Source organism: Tamandua tetradactyla, chromosome 1, assembly GCF_023851605.1.
Source record: "Tamandua tetradactyla isolate mTamTet1 chromosome 1, mTamTet1.pri, whole genome shotgun sequence".
In the NCBI taxonomy this organism is placed as follows: domain Eukaryota; kingdom Metazoa; phylum Chordata; class Mammalia; order Pilosa; family Myrmecophagidae; genus Tamandua; species Tamandua tetradactyla.
Genome location: NC_135327.1, coordinates 146,569,465 through 146,590,095, shown reverse-complemented (window position 1 = coordinate 146,590,095; position 20,631 = coordinate 146,569,465). Strand labels below are relative to the sequence as shown.

Sequence of the window (20,631 nt, the reverse complement as noted above, 5' to 3'; positions counted from 1 at the left end):
CTTCCTTTTCAACCCAAGAAGGAAAAACTCAAACTTAAAAGTGAACATTTGGAATAACTGTCCCATTTACAAAAACATTTTCACCTTACAAATGTAATCACTGCAGGCCACGCATTCAATCTGTAAGAGTCACTTAGACCTTTGAAAAAAAATTACCTCAGGTTTATTAAAAATGTAATTTGGGCTGCAAAAAACAATCAGTTTATATTACAAAATTGTATCAAGCAAGGCATACGAGTATGTTAGTAACATATCTGTATATTGAGTAATCTTTCAGGATCTCTTATGAAAATCTCTATAACAGAAAGTTTAATATATATGGAAATAAAACCCACATAAATAGAAAAAAGAAATAAGAAAAAAAATAGAAAAGATATAAGCATTAAGACTCTAAGAAAGCACTGAAACATGATTCTAAATTGGTTTACTATTAAAATATTGACAAAAATACACTTGAAGTCCTATGGATACACACAGGATTCATACTTTAGCTTAGTATTCTGAATCATTCTAAGCATGATAATGAGCTTTTAAGTACGTATAAACTTTCCACCCAGTATATTAACTTTTACTGTATTTCCTACCATATTTGAAAAATTTTAGGACCATTTCATTTACATAATTCACTCTTTTCCAGCATTATCTGGGGGTATGAAACCATAAAGAAAAAGATACGCCTAATACTGTGTATGAGGAAATGTATTGGTTAGCATTTAAAGCACAATTAATTTTAATTCATCTTATCTCTATGAATATAATAAACCCTTCATAATCATCTTTTTGCTGTCAGCATTTCTTGCTGTCAGATACCATGTGTATACATAGATCAACCTTTAAAGTGTTACTCTATTTTGATTGCTTAAATTTTACATACTAAAATTAGTTCAAAGTAATGAATCTGTTCAAGCTTAGTGGTGGCTTTCAAAATTTTCACCATTAGGGCAGAACTTTTCAATGTGTTGTTCCTCATCTTTGGGAGAAGAAATGGGGCAGGTAAGATCATTTAGTATGCAAGCCAACAGGCTTTTCTTGTCTGTTGAGACAAACTGTTCCACTCAAAACAAATGGCAGAAAACAATCACTTTTAAATGGGCTGTCGGAATTACTTACATATTGAGTAGCTACACGGAAGCATCAAAAGTATTACTAATTCTAAATTGCTGCCAACATCCTGTCATTCTCCCCTCTGGGTTCTATGCACAGCATCTCTAGCACTTGTGAATTAAAGTTTTTATTTTTCTTTCTTTCCTAACATTTACTCCTCCAATTCTCTGAATTCATTATTTCCAGTTGTCTGTCTAACTTTGGGAGGTGAGGTGGAACAGACACCAGATAGCACAACCTTACAACAAAAAGAATGTTAACTAAATTCCAGGGAAAGAATCTTAAAACAATCTTCCTGTCTTCCCTGGAGGAATCTGCTACTATTGTGCATTTGTTGAAGGATTCTTTCTTGAATGATTGCAACTGGTAATGCCATAAGCAAAATTCTCTGTTGAGAGAGTGGTCATTCAACCTTTCTGCAATCATTCCCAGACCTGCTGATTCTTTCTTTTCAGAAGAGCAAGATTATATTTACCATCACATAGGGATAATTAAAACATCTTTATCCAATTTGGCCAGCCTACAAGGAATGTCATGCAAAATTATTTGACACATCCTAAACTGAGGCTTTGAGAATAATGTTCAGTAGGAAGTAAATCCTATGTTTGTGTTTTGTTCAGAAACTTATTTTTGACCCTTTTCTAGTGTTTTCTGATCACTTTTGTCCCTGGTCAAAAGTGAGATCATTTGCAGTGCATTTCTTCTGAAACATAGTCCTAAGTGAATAGAACTTTCAGTCCCTGGTTCTCTGAGGTCCAGCAAAAGCCAGGGGCCCAAGTCAGACACTGGCTAAGGCCTCCTATGATCTACGTGGATGCCGTGTTCTCACAAGGAAAGATGAGTAAGCTTAATAAGGGATATCTTGGTGGATTCAGTAGTCAATGGGTTTACATGTGGTAGGTATTTAATAAATACTTATTGATAGATGAAATGAATGAATGAACAGCTGATGGGAACATGCAAAGGCAAGTGAAAACAAGATGTGTCAGGCTCTGCAGAAAAAGCTGGTCAGAATTCGGACCTCTCAGAGGAAACTGAGGACTTGGTAGGGAAAAAAACAACAAGGACATAAATAATGGTGAATCAAAAAACAGCTTGTGACAATGTCTTATAAAGGCTGGATTCCAGAAAAGTGAACCATGAGCTCTGTGAGTTCTATTCATCCCTTATGATGCTGATAAAGATGATGATGATGACATGATGATAAATTGAGCTCTTATTAGGTGCCAGACACTGTGCTAAGTGCTTTACCCAAACTTTCTTTTTTAATCCTCACAACTCTAAGACATAGTTTTCCCATTTTACAAGTGAAGGCACTGAGGCTTAGCTAAGTGAAGTATAACACATCCAAGGCCACACAGGTGGAACCAGGTGGAACCAGGACTACACGAGTCTTGAAGTTCAGAGTCCATGATCTTAATCATTGTGTTTTACTGCTTCCTCTATTTTTCCCACTGCTTAGCATAGTACCCAGCCTGAAATAGGCACTCAGTAATATTTGTTGAATGGATAAAATGATATGAGATTATGGCATTGTTTTGAAATTGAGCAAATTCCTAACAACTGCAGTAATTCTTAGAGATATATACATGACCTTACACTGTTTTAGAAGCTGGTGCCTAGGTCATTAAAGGAATTAAACTCCATACTTAATGCTGCCACATTATTTTTGTATAGTATCATTTCCTCCAAGCTGGGGTGACATAATGCAACTATTATCATCATTTTTCAAGCATCAGTAACATGCTTAATATAGAACAGAACATATATTTAGATTCAATTTTTTTCCAAATCTAATTATTGTGATCTGCACCTTGCTCTTATATCTATTTTACATGTTGAATCATCTCTGAATCTAATGTTCCTTTTCATCTATAATTGCTGAGATATTTACATTATGCATTTTATGGTCTTTCACATTTAGACAGGGCTTTAAATATACATCTCCAAACATTTCATTTTACAAATAAAAATGAAAAGAGGCCTTTAGATGTGAAAGAATAATTTCGAAATGACTGAAGTTTTTGAGTACTTGTTACTTGCCAGCCCTGTTTCTCATCCATGATCTTATTTAATAGTCCAATGAAGTAGGTACTATCATCAAGTCCACTTTACAGGAAAGCAACTGAAGTATGATTATTTGCTCACAGGGCTAGTAAATAGTAGAGTCATTTGAATCCAAGTCCATACATCTTCAAACTGAGCTTTCAGCCACTACTCTATATGATGTGTCTAAGGCTACTTAGCTTGTCAGAGGCAAAGATACTCTAGAACTCAGGTCTGTTGAATCCCAGACCAGTCTTCACTTCATTATACCACTTTCTTTAATAGTTTTAAGTGCAGTGACATTTTTACCCATTGAAAATAATGATTTATAAAACTTGCCTGCTTTACTGCTACTCCTGAATTTATTGCTCCTTTCAGAGAAGAATGTTTTCAGTGACTCCCAATGTGAGCATGAAGGAATGCACACTCTCCAGACTCAGGTTGAAGAGAGAAAGACTGCATTGTCCTTTCTGGGATAAACAGTGACCCATCCCTGGAGTAAGAAGCAACACTTACATAGATAATGGAGAGAACTCCATTATAGTTTTTGGTTGAAACGTTGAGGACAATCTTTAACTGTGAGACCAACACTTGGAAGGCAGCAGCTGTTGTGAATCCACCAACTAAAGGATCTGCCAAATACCTCACTATGAATCCAATCTGCAGACCTCCAAATATCAACTAGACAAGAAAAAGGAAGGAAAAATTAAATGTTTCCTTGGGAGAAAAACCAGCTCTCTTTAAATATTAATGAATTCAGCTTAACACTAATTAAAACCTTTGTATCCTGCCTCTAGAACAAAAATACATGTAGAAAAACAAATCTGAATTTCTTAATGCCATAGTCCTTTCTTCCACTCTACCATAAAATCTTAAAGCCATGTGTAATATAAACCTTGAAGAATTTCTAGAGCTGTACTTAAAAAAATTGTATAGCTTTTTTCTTTGATTTTCAGGTCTCATGGCTTCACCCACAAGAGCACTTTTTTCTCCTTTAAAAGTTCTCACACACTTCCCTCTTCTCATCCTCATTTGAACTTCACATACTTTTTTGCTTTTTTTTTTATTTCTGTCTCTGACTTTAATGGTAAGTGAGTCTTAATCATTTGGGGTCTTGCTGACTATTTCAGTGTGTAATCTAAAATGTAATTTAGAAAACAACTTTTAGGTTTAGTTCATTGCATTGTTTTTGCTTTTAAATGAATCTTAAGTCTACTTATGCCTTTCAGTTAGTTATTTAAATAAAAATCACATCGACGTACATTTTAATTGTAAATCCATTACCTGTATGATTCCAACCAAAAGAGTAAGGGTGCTCGCGATCAATACTCTCGCTGCATCTCTAGCGGCAAAATCTATCATTGTGGTATTTAATGCAGTCCCATTAATGCTGGATATGATAAAGTTTTCATCAGGGGCCATGGTTAGAACAACAGATCCCACCATTAAACTGACCACTGGGAAAGGTCCTGGGGAAAAGAAGTATCTATCAATTAATAAATTATTTATCACAGTATTTGGGCTCAACATGTACTACATGGGATTAGAGAGATATGTGAAATCATTAGCTGTGAATGGGAAAATAGTCTCATCAAAGAAGACGCTAAAAAGGCAGATGTCTCAAGACATTCAGAACCCAGAAATGGGTGAAAGAGACATATAGGTAGGTCATTATACTACAGCATTTGAGATGCTTTCTGAGTACATGAGAACACCTTCTGAATACACCTATTTTTGGGTGATCCTCAAGTGTGTGGGACTTAGGAGTTGCCAGGGAAAACTTCCTGGTATGTGGTTTATAAGTTGCGTCCTCACTTGTTCCACCTTATTTCTGTTTTCTACCGTGAACAATATCCACTTTATTTCTATTTCCTAGTGCATGCAATATCCTGATGTCTGTGGAGCTGAGTGCTTTGATCAATACCACAGGGTACAAATAAGACTCCTGTAAAGGGAAAATACAGTTTCTCCTTTTCTCTATTTGAGACAAATTATTTTTTTTTCATATCAAACTCCAGTTTGTAAGATTCCATGTTAAAAAACACTCTTTCCTTTCAGCAACTGCTCCATTGGCTACTGATATTTTTATCCATGATGATAATCCTAGCCTTAGATTATCATGGAAGGCTTTATGATTGCAAGGACTCAATACCAAGATCCAGCAATCTGGAATCTCTAAATGTTTAACACTACCAAAGAGAACAAACATTTCTATGTTCCTCCCTAGTCAAGCATTTGATGACTATTGACTTCCTAAGAAGAGAAAGTTCTTTTTACAGATCTCTTTCTACAGAGAAGGCAATATGCTACATACTGGGGAAGACAGAACTAAGGACAAGAAGATGGGTTGTGAATAGAGTAGATGGCTGTATTTGAGTTTCAAGAATCACCTAGGTAGACACATCTAGCCAGCAGATGGATTAAGAGCAAAATTATCTCTGGTATAAATGTCAAAGTCGCAAAATAGCATTAAAACATTCATTTACAGGAACATCCTAGCAAAACAGAACTAAAATTTTAGGAACAGCAGGAAATAAATGTATTTTGAGCCATACCAAGAATGCTCAGTGTTTAAATTGTTTTGGTGAGAATCTGCTAGTCTTCCAATAATAGTGATTTAAAACAAGTACATTCTTTAAAGAGATAATGAGCATATATTTAACAAATGTAATTTTTAAATACTAAATTAATCAGACAATATATTAGGTTCAAGGATCTCTTGAAGATTTCTTTCCCTTCTCATTTTATATTTTAGAAGAGAACATTTTCTAAATATAGAGTCAATTTATTAGTTTGTTTTTTTTAATCTGTTACATGCTAAAATTTGAAGGTAGAATATAATTTCCACTGCTTTCAATTTTATCTTTTTCATCAAGAAAAAAAAGGTAAATACAAAACTAATTGTGGTAGGTTGAATTATGTACCCCAAGAAACACATGTTCTTAATATCAACCATGTCCCTATTGTGGGAACCCATTATAAAGCCTTTTTGAAGCTGTTATTTTTAGTTAAGGTGTGGCCAACTGAATCAGGGTGGGTCTTAATCCACATTTCTGGAGGCCTTATAAAAAGAACATAGAAGACCCAGAAGCCAAAAAGGAGAGATACTGCTATGTGATGAGAGGCAGAGATACAAGCCAAGGAACATCAAGGATGGCCCACAGCCAGCATCAGAATGCTGCTGACACTTAGAGAAAATAAGCAGGCTGATAACTTGATTTTGGACTTCAAGCACCAAAACCATGAGCCAATAAATTTCTGTTGCTTAAGCAAACCCATAGTGTGGTATTTGTCATAGCAGTCTGGCAAATGAAGATACTAACTAAAGGTGCAATATTTTGAAAGCTATGGAGAACCATTGCATCATTAAATAAGAAAAGCACTGAAGACCTAATTTTCTGGAAAATATGAATCAAGCATTATAAACATAATATAGCTGAATCACTTTAGACATGAACAAATACAAATGGAGTATATGCTTATAATTACCAACTGAGATGTGTCTTGATGTTCCAAAGATAAAATATGTAAGGATAGGGAAAAAAGCAGAGTAGAGACCATATCCAACAGGAACTGCAGCTAGTAGAGCATACGCCATACCTGAAAGTACATCCAAAACAATTAAATTCACAAACAAAAGTTATGATATCTCTTTTATGCACGAAGAAAGCCCTCTTCATTGACATCCTCAAATTACAACTATTATACATTAGCCTGCTCTCATTTTGTTTATAATCTGTGGCTGTTCTAAAATGCAGAACATGATCGGAATCAGGTGAGATACCAATGCATGATCTCTTAAATGAATTGACTCAACTGATCAGTAATTCAATCATCTAATAATCAGGTCAGTGGAGAAAAAAAGGCAAGTCAGTTCCTTAGAAACTTGATCAATTTAGTCTAAAGGCTCTGATGAATTTTGCAGGTAGACATAGTTTTATCTGAGGTCAGTGTTTCTCTGTATTCTGGAGAATAGTCATCATTGCACTCTTTCTTTCTTCTTGTTGGAGAAGAGGAGACAGGTCCAAGCAAAGAAAGAAATATGACATTTGTAAACAGCAGCAGGCAATGCAACTCTCTTCCCTGGTGAAGGAAACCAGTTCCTCTACTACTTGTCTCAGCAGCCTCTGGCTCCATGAATACAAGGCTCCATGGGAAAATTTCAAAAATTTGATGTACATGGGAGTTGGAAGATGGTAACCCATTCTTTCCCTCTTGATTAGATTCTTCCTAAGTAAGCAGCCACATCTTATTCCATATTACTTCCCATATTCCATTCAAACAATTGAGAAAATATCAAGCCCCTGGATCTTTCATTCATTAATAAAGGATTACATTTATAATAATAGAAAAAAGGGAACTACTTAACTATCCTAGCCCACAGATGCTTAAGCATTATTTATTGAACTAGTGTTCCAAAACAGAGAAGTGGTTACATAAATTATGCATCATACATTGTAGTTCTAAGAATAGTAATGATGTGATCTATAGAAGTGTATTTAATGACATGGAGAGAAATGAAGTAAAAGGTCAAAAGTTAAAAAAAAAAGCAGGAATCAAAAACTCATAAGTGTGCATGCTCCTACTTTTATAAAAATAAACATGTATATTGTATACATAGAAAAATCTGGAAGGATTTTAATATGTGGTAAATCAAATATACAAAAAGATAAGGAAAAATATAATAAACACTCATGTATCCATCACCCAACCTAAGAAATCAATTATTGCCGATAGTTGAAATTCTCTGTATAGTCTTCCTCAATCACATACACATGCGGCTCTGTGGAAATACAGGAATTCCTAGGGTCATGCACACAGCCATGAAAAGATGCATGTGCAGAAAGGGCTGGGCTTTTGCTGCAGGCTAGTCTCTAAATGTATTATTAGGACAGCTAAGCTCGGAAGGCGATCACTCCTACAGGCCAATCTGCAGACTGGAAGAGGTGGATTTTTCTTTCTTTTCTTTTTTTGGGGGTGGGTTAGAGGTCAACTCCTAGCATCCAAAGAAGTCTCTTTCATAGCACTAGTGGGATACAAGTTTAAGGAACAAATACCTCAATGTCTAAATTTCAGAGACAACATGCTAAAATATCAAAATGTCCAGGTTTTAATAAAAGATTACTAACATATGAAGAAATAGGAAGTGATGGCTAAGCAAAGGAACAGGATAAAGAATGAGAAACCAACTACATATGTTTGAATTTTTGCCTACAAACACTCTTTTCTTATTGGATAGCCCCAAGTGTGATGTATTTTCACTGAAGGGACAGTTAGGTCATGAGTATAGAGATTCGTTTATATTTTTTATTGATCGCTAGCTGCGTGTATTACTTGGAGGACAAGACCATGGAGAACTGTTGTTCAAAGCGAAGTGGTAAAACAGTTCATTCCACTCAGGGGCCTCCCACAGGGGCTTCATGGACATTGCCACTTGGGGCCTTGGGTACTTGCCTAACTGTTTAGGACTGGGTACCCAGCATTTCAAGGGTGTACACTTGACTTGGAACCTTAGAATATACCCAGGTTTTAGTTTCCCCAGGTGGGTTATGAAAACAAAATGACCAGGACAAATAACCACTGTGGAGTGGGTGACTTAGGCAGTCTTTACAGTGATGCTTTAATTTTATGTGCTTCATTCTTAAGCTATTCAGATTTGAAGGGTTCCAAAATGTGCTGACAGGTGCTTCTTATAAGAACAAAATAACAAGAAATTAGGGGCCATTCTGATCCTCTGGCTCATCTGTCCTGTATTGTGTTTTTTTTTGTTTGTTTGTTTGTTTGTTTGTTTTTGCTAGATAGTAACTTAAGAAAGTATGATCATTAATGTTAACTGATGCTTTGGTTGAACAAAAGACCCATGGGCCTCATGTTTTTGTTTTGTTTTTTTTAACTTCTCCTTGTAAAATAACTTCTGCCCTTTTAACTACCACCTCTGCCCCATCCCCAACTTTTCAGGATTAATGAGCAGCAGAGGTATGCTATACTTCCAGTGAGCCATCAGAGTGGATATAAGGATAAAATAAATTTATGCAGAAAAAAACTATACTGTCAGAATCCAAAAAAAAAAAAAGAAAAGAAAAAGAAACCATCTACAAGGAAGACCCAAGCCTAGATATACCAGACAAAGACTATTTAAAATGGCCCTAAATATGTTCAAAGAGCTAAAGGAAAACATGGATGAAAAACTAAAGGAAATCATGAAAATGATTGATGAACACAAAGATAATGTCTACAAGAGATAGAAATCAAGAAAAGGAACCAAACAGAGCTGAAGACCACAGCAATAGAAATAAGAAACTCTCTAGAGGGGTTCAACAGCAAATTCGAGCTAGCAGAAGAAAGAACCAATGAACTTGAACGTAAAGACAACTGAAATTATCCAGCCTGAGGAGCAGAGAGAAAAAAGACTGAAGAAACATGAAAAAACTCCTGAGAGATGTGTGGGACACCTCAAAAACATCAATATATACATTGCGGGAAACCAAGAAGAAAGAGAGAATGGGGCAGAAATAATATTTGAATAAATAATGGTGGAAAGCTTCCAAAATAGAACAAAAGATATGAATATGCATATCCAAGAATCTCAACAAACACCAAAGCAGATAAACCAAATAGACCCATACTGAGACATTTCATAATCAAACTGTCAAATGCCAAAGATAGAGAATTCTGAAAGCCACCAGGGCAAAGCAACATGTCATATACAAGGGAGCCTCAATAAGACTAAGTGCCAATTTTTCATGGCAAACCACAGCAACAAGAAGGCAGTAAGATGATATATTGAAAGTGCTGGAAAAAAAAACTTGCCAGCCAAGAATTCTATGTCCAGCAAAACTGCCTTTCAAAAATGAGGAAGAAATTAAGACACAGATAAACAAAAGTTGAGTTGTCACCACTAGACCAACCCTGCAAGAAATGCTAAAGAAAGTTTTTCAGGTTATGGTCCTTATCTAAAGGAAAGGACACTAGACAATAGAACAAAATTACATAGAGACATAGAGATCTTTGGTAAAGAAAATGATGAGGGTAATTAAAATTGCAAATGCATGAAAAGTAATGATACATCAATGGTTTTGGACTTATAATGTATAAATATGTAATTTGTAACAAGAACTACACAAGAGTGGGAGGACACAGAAGCATAGGGATATAGTGTGTATATGATATTGAAGTTACATCAGTATAAAACCAAATGAAACTGTTAATAGATTAAGGACATTAAATATAAGCTTCAAAGTAACAAAAAAGAAAATATTGGAAAAATATGCACAGAAATAAATGAGGGGTCACTACAAAAATGGGTAAAGGACTTGAATGGACCTTTCTCCAAGGAAGATGTGCAGATGGCTGGTTAGGCACCAAAGAGATGTTCATTATCATTGACCATTGAGAAAATGTAGATCAGAGCCACAGTGAGATACTATCACCCACTAGAATGGCTATAAATTTCTTAAAATGGAAAATAATAAGTTCTGGTTAGGATGTGGAGAGACGGGAACTTCAGTGCATTATTGGTGGTAATTTGAAAATGGTGAACCTCTGAGGAAAAGGTAATTAAACATACAACTACCATATGACCCAGCAATCCCACTTCTAGGTATGTACCCAAAAGAACTGAAAGCAAGGACTTCAGCATATTATTTGTATACTAGCATTCATGGCAGCATTATTCACAACAGCCAAAAGATGAAAGCACCTGGAAGTCCATCGGCAGATGAATGGATAAATGGAATATAGTATATACATACAGTGGAATATTATTCAGCCCTAAAATGAATTATCTGATACTTGTTATTACATGAATGAATCTTGAAAACATCAGGTTGAGTGGAATAAGTCAGGCACAAAGGGATAAATACTGTGATTCCACTATATGAGCTATTTAGAATATGCAAATTCATAGAGACAGAAAATAGGGTACAAATTACTGGGGCAGAGGAGGAAGCAGAAGGGTAAGCTAATGCTTATGGGTGTGGGGTTTCTGGTTGGGGTGATGGGAACGTTCTGGTAAAGGATGGAAGCAGCACACCACTGTGAATGTGATTCATTCCACTGAATTGTATACTTGGGAGTGGTTGAGATGGGAAAGTTCATGTTGACTTTATTTCCATAATTAGAAAGTGAGAGAGACATCAAAGAGACAATAACAAGTAAAGACAACACATGATCCCAGACTGGATCTAATAATGAAGGAGAAAATACCCAAAAGGGCATAATTGGGACATGTGAAAAAATTGGAGTACAGACTGTAAGCTTCATATTAATGTTAAATTTCTTGAACTTGATACTTAAGGCCATTACATAAGTGAATACCCTTATTCTTAGGATATGTATATGGAATATTAAGTGTCAAGGGGTGCAATGTACACAACCCACATTCAAATGTTCAAAAAATAGAAAGATACATAAATGGATAGATAGAATGATATGGCAAATATGGCAAAATGTTAAAAGTTGGTGGGTCTGGATATCTGGGTAGAAGGTATGTTCGAGTTCTCTATATGGAATTGGTATTATTTTTGCAACTGTACTGTAAATTTGAAATTAATCCAAAATAAAAAGAAGAAAAGATCCATTATTGAGTGTAATTAACACAACTGAATTTTACTTGAAAGTAGTTAAAATGGGAAATGTTAAGTTTGTATGTATGTGTATATATATATGTATATATATATGTGTGTGTGTGTATGTATGTATGTATGTATGTATATTACCACAATGAAATTTTTTAATACCATTACCTTTAGCAATCCCAGCTTCTCAGTAACTTGAGCCTGTCTGCTTTGATGAGATCCCCCACCACCAATCCTCACCCACCTAGGCTGTGGTAAGATCATTGATCTTGTCTTTATCAGCAACTATACCACCACCTCTGAAATCTCCATTTTGAGACTGTCTCTTGCCAGCTATCACCTTCTAGAATCTCTTGTTCTGCTCCAGATTCTGCTCCAGAATCCTTATTGCATCTGTCCATTAATTGATCCATTTCTTCACTATCCTTGGTGTCCTCCTGTCTTCACTCCCTTCTTTGCCCAGTCTAAACTTAATGGAATTTTGTAAATATTCTTACTCTCTTGCTTATATCTCGCTATCTCTCTCCCTCCCTTTTCTTGTCTGGAAAACCCCAATCTGGCTGAATCTACACATCCACAACAGACTATAAAGGCATAAGATAATTATATTTAATGCCTATCATGTTTGCGTAGTGATAAATTCCCCTTTTAAGTGAACATCCAGCTAGCCCTGCCCCTGGCATAACCACAACTAGCACGACATGCCCCTCAATACTCTTGGCTTCTCTAAATGGCCTCTAAGAGCCTCCAAACAGTCCTTGCTGCTTCTGCTCTTTTGTGCCATGTAGTTTGAAACTTCCAATCCCCAGGATACATGGGAAAATCCCAGTTCTCCCCTCTGGGTCACAATAAAGACAAGAGCTTGGGGTCTCACATGTGTTCTTCTCCCCCTCCTCTACAGACCCTCTCAGGAGACCAGGTTGGGTAAACCCTGGACCCCTCTACCATCCTCATTCCCTTCTCCCCCTCTAGGTGCTTTGATCTAATAATGCTGTTCTTTCATGCATTTTCTGCTGGGCTGGCTGTGTTTGTACTTCATCACCCAAAGATTTTTTACCTAACATCGAAAACATAGCTTTTGAGCAGTTAAAAAATCTAGACTCGAAATATCTACATTATGGGCTAAACAATTTCACTTAAAATTAATGATTGCAAGACCCAAATGGGCACTCAACACTGCCTAGCAAACAATTACATTTCCTCAGTAAGAATACTTTCCCTCTCTGAGCGACTAGCAACTACTCCCCTATTCTCAAATTGCCCAACACCCTTCTCCACACACACTCTCAGTTAACAAATTCATTTTGCCTTTTATCAAAAACAGAATCCATTATTTGCATCTGCGCTGTTTTGTCTGTCTTCCTTCCTGTTAAAATGCAGGAAATGGAAATTTCCTCTTGTCATGAAGAAATAATCTTCCCACTTCTGTCCTTGCATCCATCCACACTTTTGCCCTTTCTCATGGCTATGCTCGTTCAGCTGTTTCTCCTCCATCTCTTGGACCACAGATTTCTTGCTACTAGATCATTCCCACCAATTTCAGTTATTTCCTGTACTGAAAGAAAAATAAGTGCTCCCACCATCCATATTCCTCCCTTTACTACCCTACAATTCCAGTCCTGTTTCTCTGCTCTGCTACACAGTGAAACTTCATGAAAATTTTCTGTATTTCATTCATTATTCTCTATAATTATATTGGACATTATTGGCCACTCTATCCTTTTTTTAAAAAAACTTCCTATCAAATGTACATGGAAGTTTTAAGTGTTCTAGGAGGATGATTAATATGTAGTTAAAATGATACAGCAAATGTGGCAAAATGTTAAAAGATGGTGGATCTAGGTATGAGGGTAGGGAGTATGTTGGGGTTCTTTAAATGAATTTTTATTATTTTTGCAACTGTCCTATAAGTGAACTATTATTTCTAAATAAAGGGCTTTAAAAAAAGAGGAAGAAAATTCAAATGCAGAGCTACCATGTAACCCAGAAATTCTACTTCTAGGTATATACTTAAAAAAATTGAAAGCAGGGGTTCAGATAATTGCACGCCCATGTTCATAGAAGCATTATTCATAATTGTCAAAAGATGCAGCAACCCAAGTGTACATCACATGATGAATGGATAAATAAAATGTGGTATATACATTATTCAGCCATAAAAAGAAATGAATTCCTGATATATGCATAAACATGGATGAACCTTGATGGCATCATGTTGAGTGAAATAAGCCAAACACAAAAAGATAAGTATGTATGATCTCACTTAGATGAAATATCTAGAATAAGCAAATTCAAAAAGACAGAAAGTAGATTATAGCTTATCAGGGACTGGGGGAAAAGGGAGTGGGGAGTACTGCTTAATAGGTACAGAGCTTCTGTTTTGGGGTGATAAAAGTTTTAGCAGTGGAAAGTGGTGATAATAACACAACATTATTAACACAACAAAAGCAATTAATACCACTGATCTATAGACTTAAAAATGGTTGAAATTTGCCCTATTTTATGCAAAATACTGTTACCAAAATTTAAAAAGAAAAAAATAATCTCCTCTGTTGGCTTTTGATCTCAAATTCCCCTAATTGTTCTTTTTCTTCTAACTTCCCAGGCCCAGCTTTCTTGATTATTTGTCCCCTGTTTATCTTTCTGACCTCTAAAGACTCCAGCCCTCTTCTTTTCCCCATCTTCTCTCTCTCCCTAGGTAATCTTAGGTATTACCACTTGTGCTGGTTTGAAAGGATTATGTACCCTAGAAAAACCATGTTTTAATCCTGATCCAACCGTGTGGGATCAAGTTTCTTTTAATCCCTATTCATCACTTATGTTGCAAACTTGATTAGATTATCTCTGTGGAGAAATGACTCACCCTATTGTGGGTATTAACCTTGGATTAGAGGGAGATGTACCTCCACCCATTCTAGCTGGGCCTTGATTAGTTTACTGGAATTCTTTCAAAGAGAAAGCGTTTTGGAGAAAGCTTCAGAATGACGAGAGTCAGAGACCATGCTACCAGAGACCTTAGGTGACAAAAATTAATGCCTCCAGGGAGGGGAGTTTCATAACAAGAAGCCTGGAGAGAAAGCTATCTGACGTTGCCATGTTTGCCATGTACCTTTCCAGTTGAGAGAGAAACCCTGAACCTCAACGCCTTCTTGAACCAAGGTATCTCTCTCTGGATGCCTTCGATTGGACATTTCTATAGTCTTGCTTTAATATTGGATGTTTTCATGGCCTCAGAACTGTAAACTTGCAACTTAACAAATTCCACCTTTTAAAAGCATTCTATTCTTCTGATAGTAAGTGTCTCCTTTGCTTCACCTTAGCTTCCCCTTCCTAAATTAACTTATTCTGTTCACCCACACTTCTCCCACTATACTCTGCTGACACTAGAATTCTTTCTGTTCTTCTTTTGAAAATACAAGCTCTTTTTTGCCTCAGGGCCTTTTCACCTTTGCCTGGTACATACCTTCTCATCACATGGCTATTCTGTCTTGCTCATGTTGAATTTCACCTCTTGGTGAGAGGGCTTCATTTGCCATTCTATCTAAAATAGACTGGCCCCCACACACATAAATTAATCCCTATTGCACCATCCATATCCATAGAAATATCTATAATTATATCAAAATCTATTATTTTTCTATATCTCTGCTAACTTATTTAATTCCTGTCTCTATACTAGAAATGAAATCCATGAACTCAATACTACGCCTGTCAATAAACCACTAGATCCCCATGGTTGAATGCCTGGCATATGGAATTCGTTAAAAAATATTTATTAAGTGAATGCATTATGATTAAGTGAATTAATGAGTATACCAGGTTAATGAATGAATGAATGAATAAATCAGATTAATCTCTCAGAAATTCACCTCTCAAAGACAACTTTATAGTGAGAATATTTCTGGAAAACATGATCCATAAAGTTAAGAATTATACAATGTGTTAGTTATCATAGGAAGCAGATTCTGGGTTCAATTCCCAGCTCTTTCACCTACAGGCTTTGTGAACTAGGGCAAGATTTAATAGCTTTGTCATTCATTAAAAAGATGATGATAATGGTACCTACTTGCAGGATGGTTGTAAGAATTAAATGAAGTAACTAGTCAAAGCCCTTAGCAAAGGGCCTTTACTTAATAAATAAAATTATTTATTATAAGATACTCATGTATGAAAACTTGGAAGGTCTGGAACCTGAAATATCATCTTTCATATATAAAGATGATTCATTATCAGGAGCACAATTCAACCCTTATCAGTAAGTATTTATAGGACCAACTGTCATATGTCAATCTCTGCGCTAGGCACTGCATAATCAAATATGAATTAAACATGGTTCCCATCCTCCAGGAGCCACAGGGTGGTGCCATGTCATTGCTGTTAGAGTCTATGGTGCATAAGGATTCTTGGCATTATTTAACTTAGGAATTGCACAGCCGCATCCTGCTCTCTCCACCATCTACCCTTGTATTGGAGAACATGGCTGAGGCTGCATGTTAGAGCCATAGAACATCTTCCTTCTCTGTGGGAAATCTATCTGGTCTGCTCTGAGTAATGACGAGAGTTCCACAGTCAAATTCTGGCTCATAATATTGCTCAACAATTCTTGCTAACTTTAGAAATAGTCTGTTTTCAAGTTATCTTTCTACACACATCCACACCCCATTCTATTTCCCATCACATAGCAAACGCAGACATCCTTCAGGGAAACTCAGCTTGAACAACTCACCCTCCAGGAAGCTATTCTTGATCCCTCAAGGCAGGGGTGAGTGCACCTTATTTGCACTCCCTTAGCAGTCCATGTTACAAACCCTTATCACACTGAGTTGTATTGTCTCTCTCCTCATTGTACTGTGAACTTTTGAAGGTAGATGGTGCATCTAATTCATGTGCCTGACACATACTAGGTGCCCCATAAAATTTTAATAGGAATCGAATAGAGTGCTCAGATATAGACCCTCTCATCTATGGACATTTGATCTTTGATAAGGCAGTCAAGCCAACTTACCTGGGACAGAACAGTCTCTTCAATAAATGGTGCCTAGAGAACTGGATATCCATATGCAAAAGAATGAAAGAGGACCCGTATCTCACACCCTATACAAAAGTTAACTCAGAATGGATCAAAGATCTAAACATTAGGTCTAAGACCATAAAACAGTTAGAGGAAAATGTAGGGAGATATCTTATGAAACTTACAATTGGAGGCGGTTTTATGGACCTTAAACCTAAAGCAAGAGCACTGAAGAAAGAAATAAAAAAATGGGAGCTCCTCAAAATTAAACACTTTTGTGTATCAAAGAACTTCATCAAGAAAGTAGAAAGACAGCCTACACAATGGGAGACAATATTTGGAAACGACATATCAGATAAAGGTCTAGTATCCAGAATTTATAAAGAGATTGTTCAACTCAACAACAAAAAGACAGCCAACCCAATTACAAAATGGGAAAAAGACTTGAACAGACACCTCTCAGAAGAGGAAGTACAAATGGCCAAAAGGCACATGAAGAGATGCTCAATGTTCCTGGCCATTAGAGAAATGCAAATCAAAACCACAATGAGATATCATCTCACACCCACCAGAATGGCCATTATCAACAAAACAGAAAATGACAAGTGCTGGAGAGGATGCGGAGAAAGAGGCACACTTATCCACTGTTGGTGGGAATGTCAAATGGTGCAACCACTGTGGAAGGCAGTTTGGCGGTTCCTCAAAAAGTGGAATATAGAATTGCCATACGACCCAGCAATACCATTGCTGGGTATCTACTCAAAGGACTTAAGGGCAAAGACACAAATGGACATTTGCACACCAATGTTTATAGCAGCGTTATTTACAATTGCAAAGAGATGGAAACAGCCAAAATGCCCATCAACAGACGAGTGCTAAACAAACTGGTATATACATACGATGGAATATTATGCAGCTTTAAGACAGGATAAACTTATGAAGCATGTAATAACATGGATGGACCTAGAGAACATTATGCTGAGTGAGTCTAGCCAAAAACTAAAGGACAAATACTGTATGGTCCCACTGATGTGAACCGACATTCGAGAATAAACTTGGAATATGTCATCGGTAACAGAGTTCAGCAGGAGTTAGAAACAGGGTAAGATAATGGGTAATTGAAGCTGAAGGGATACAGACTGTGCAACAGGACTAGATACAAAAACTCAGAAATGGACAACACAATACTACCTAATTGTAATGTAATTATGTTAAAACACTGAATGAAGCTGCATCTGAGCTATAGTTTTTTTTTGTCTGTTTGCTTGTTTGTTTGTTTGTGTTTTTTGTTTTTTTCTTTTTTATATATTTTTTCTATTTTTTATTTTAATTATTATTTTTATTTGTTTTCTCTGTATTATCATTCTATATCTTTTTCTGTTTTTTGCTAGTTCTTTTCCTAAATCGATGCAAATGTACTAAGAAATGATCATACATCTATGTGATGATATTAAGAATTACTGATTGCATATGTAGAATGGAATGATTTCTAAATGTTGTGTTAGTTAATTTTTTTTAATTAATAAAATAAATTTTTAATAGGTAAACTCCTGTTTACTTATAAGTAAGTAAATAAGTAAGATTCCTGTTTAATAAGTACTTACTTTAATGAGTAAGACTTCTGTTTTTGTGGTACTGAGGCTTTGGGGAATGGTGTTGGAGAGGGAGCAGAAACAAGATGGCAGGGATGGGGTAAGGAAGAAAATGCCCAAACTGCTATGCTCCAACTATGAAACAGATTTCCAAGATGCTCATGGAAATATTACGGTATAAAGCCAATTTAGAAAAAAAACACCTATGTTGGTACATTTTTTCAGAAGATCAAGAAAAAGGAAGGGATTAAAAAAAAAATAAGAGGAGGAAGACAGAAAAGCCACTCAAGTGTAATCCAGTCCAAGATGCTTCCTTCACTTTCCTATATGCCAGTTTCAAACAGCAGGGTAAGACTTATGGACATGGGAAATTTTATGTTGTAAATTTTTTTTTAAAAAAAGACCCATGTGTGTGATGTGAAATAACTTAATGGGCTTCAATAATCTATTTAAAAAAATAAACAATAGAAAAGAACAGAGTAGCAGAGTGCATCACTTGCAGTGAGGGTAAGTATTATCTCATGAAACTTTAAATATGTGTGATTGGGTCATGATGTTATATATATATATATATATATACATATATGTACGGTGAGTTGTGGTCAATAAAAGTTGGAAAACCACCGTTTACATGACATGACTCTAGATGGAGCAAAGCAGCTAGAGGAGCATCCAGGTTTCCAAGGAAGGGAACTCTAAGGAACAGGAGAAAAGAGGCAAACCTCCTCAGTAGGGAATTCTGGAATAAAGATGAAGGCCTTGAAGGGTGAGCAAACCTTTGGTACAGACCCATGGAGGCCGGGGGACAGGTTATGAACTGCAGTGGAAACTGGAACTCTTAATCACTAGGGAGCCAACCCACCATCATCTTACCTTGTAGCGTGCCCACTAGCCCAGTGCTAACTCCTGAAATGATGTCACCCGGCAGCCATTGCTTGACTCGGTATTTGGGGAGCCATTCCACGACGGGCAGGAGAGTCTTCACTACACGAAGGGCTCTCTTTTTTGAACAACTGTCAAAAAGCAAGAAAATGGAGTTCCCAATCCAATCTTAGTCACAACCAATTGCAAACAATAAAATTATAAAGTGAATGCTTCTGATGTTTATAACAATATAGAAGAAAAAGAAGAATTACATGGAAAATACTAAGACTGAAATGCTTAGAAAGCCTTAGCCAAGAACTGTTATCTGTCATTTAAATGTACAGTACTAGGAAACACAGGATTAAGTGTTCGCTCTCCCCTCTCTCCCTTTTTAATCCTCCAAGAAAATATCCCTATACAGGAACCTATTTTCTGGTCCAGCCACTAACTGATCACCATGGAGTCTCTAAATGGAGATTAATTTTTACACTTCTAACCCAGGCTCCTTCTTCTTTTTAAGAAAAAATAAACAAGCTCTGTATATTTTGGCATCAATGCTTGGAGCCAGTTTTTACCAAATCTTAACACGATGAATGTATACCTTGTGCCGTGCTTTAGTATTTTTTTTAAGTTCAGCAGCCCATAGACCAAAGAGACTTAAAAAACATATCAACAGTGGCTGAACCCATTTGGCTCCTGATTCAAATAAATGATTGTGTTTTCTGGGGGTGGGATGGGGGAGTACATGGTCCAGGAATCGGACCCAGGTCCCCTGCATGGAAGGCGAGCATTATACCGTTGAACCACCCCAAATAAATTATGGTTTTAATGAAGACATTTATGAGACAATGGTCATCTGAATATGACTGATTTGATATAAGGAATTACTTTATTTTTTGAGATGTGACAACAGAATTGCGGGTTTCTTTCTTTGTGTGGTGGTTTTCTTTTAAAAAAAAGTCCTTAGAGATACATACTGAAATTATACAGATGAAAACGTGCCATCATGGGATTTGCTTCAAAATAATAGGGGAAGAGGGCAAATTTATAGGGATAGATGAAAGAAGATTAACTTTGAGATAATCATTGTTAAGCTGGGTGATGGGCAAACTCACGGGTGGAGGTCATTAAATTACTATGAGTACCTTTGTATTTGCTTGAACTGTTCCATGATACAATTTTTTTTTAAAAAAAGAAAGAACAAAAACCTGGCAGTAGATGAGTTCTTCTATGTTTGTAATATCTAATTATGCACAGCACATTTGGGCTTAGGGACTGGCAGTGGTTCCCCTAGAGGTCCCACTGCCTCAAAACTTGGAACACACCTCTCTCTCCTGTTTTCTAGCTTCTATCCGTGCCTCTAACTGGATGGCATCCTGTCCAGATTAGTTTTTCGGGGTTTCAAGGATGAAACCCATCATTTCTTCAAAGGAGCCCC

The 20,631-nt window shown here is 36.4% G+C and overlaps 1 protein-coding gene across 1 annotated transcript in view; it reads right to left on the bottom strand.

Annotated features, from left to right (window-relative positions):
* The window catches only part of SLC26A4 (solute carrier family 26 member 4), a 45,340-nt gene extending 24,976 nt beyond the window's left edge, over positions 1-20,364 (bottom strand). The window contains exons 1-5 of the mRNA XM_077158514.1: positions 20,339-20,364; positions 19,203-19,342; positions 6,640-6,750; positions 4,435-4,619; positions 3,667-3,831 (exon numbers count right to left, since the gene is read on the bottom strand). Of these exons, the coding sequence (XP_077014629.1) occupies positions 3,667-3,831; positions 4,435-4,619; positions 6,640-6,750; positions 19,203-19,342; positions 20,339-20,364 (627 nt within the window). The remainder of the gene's footprint in view (positions 1-3,666; positions 3,832-4,434; positions 4,620-6,639; positions 6,751-19,202; positions 19,343-20,338) is intronic.
* Between the last annotated feature and the right edge of the window lie 267 nt (positions 20,365-20,631).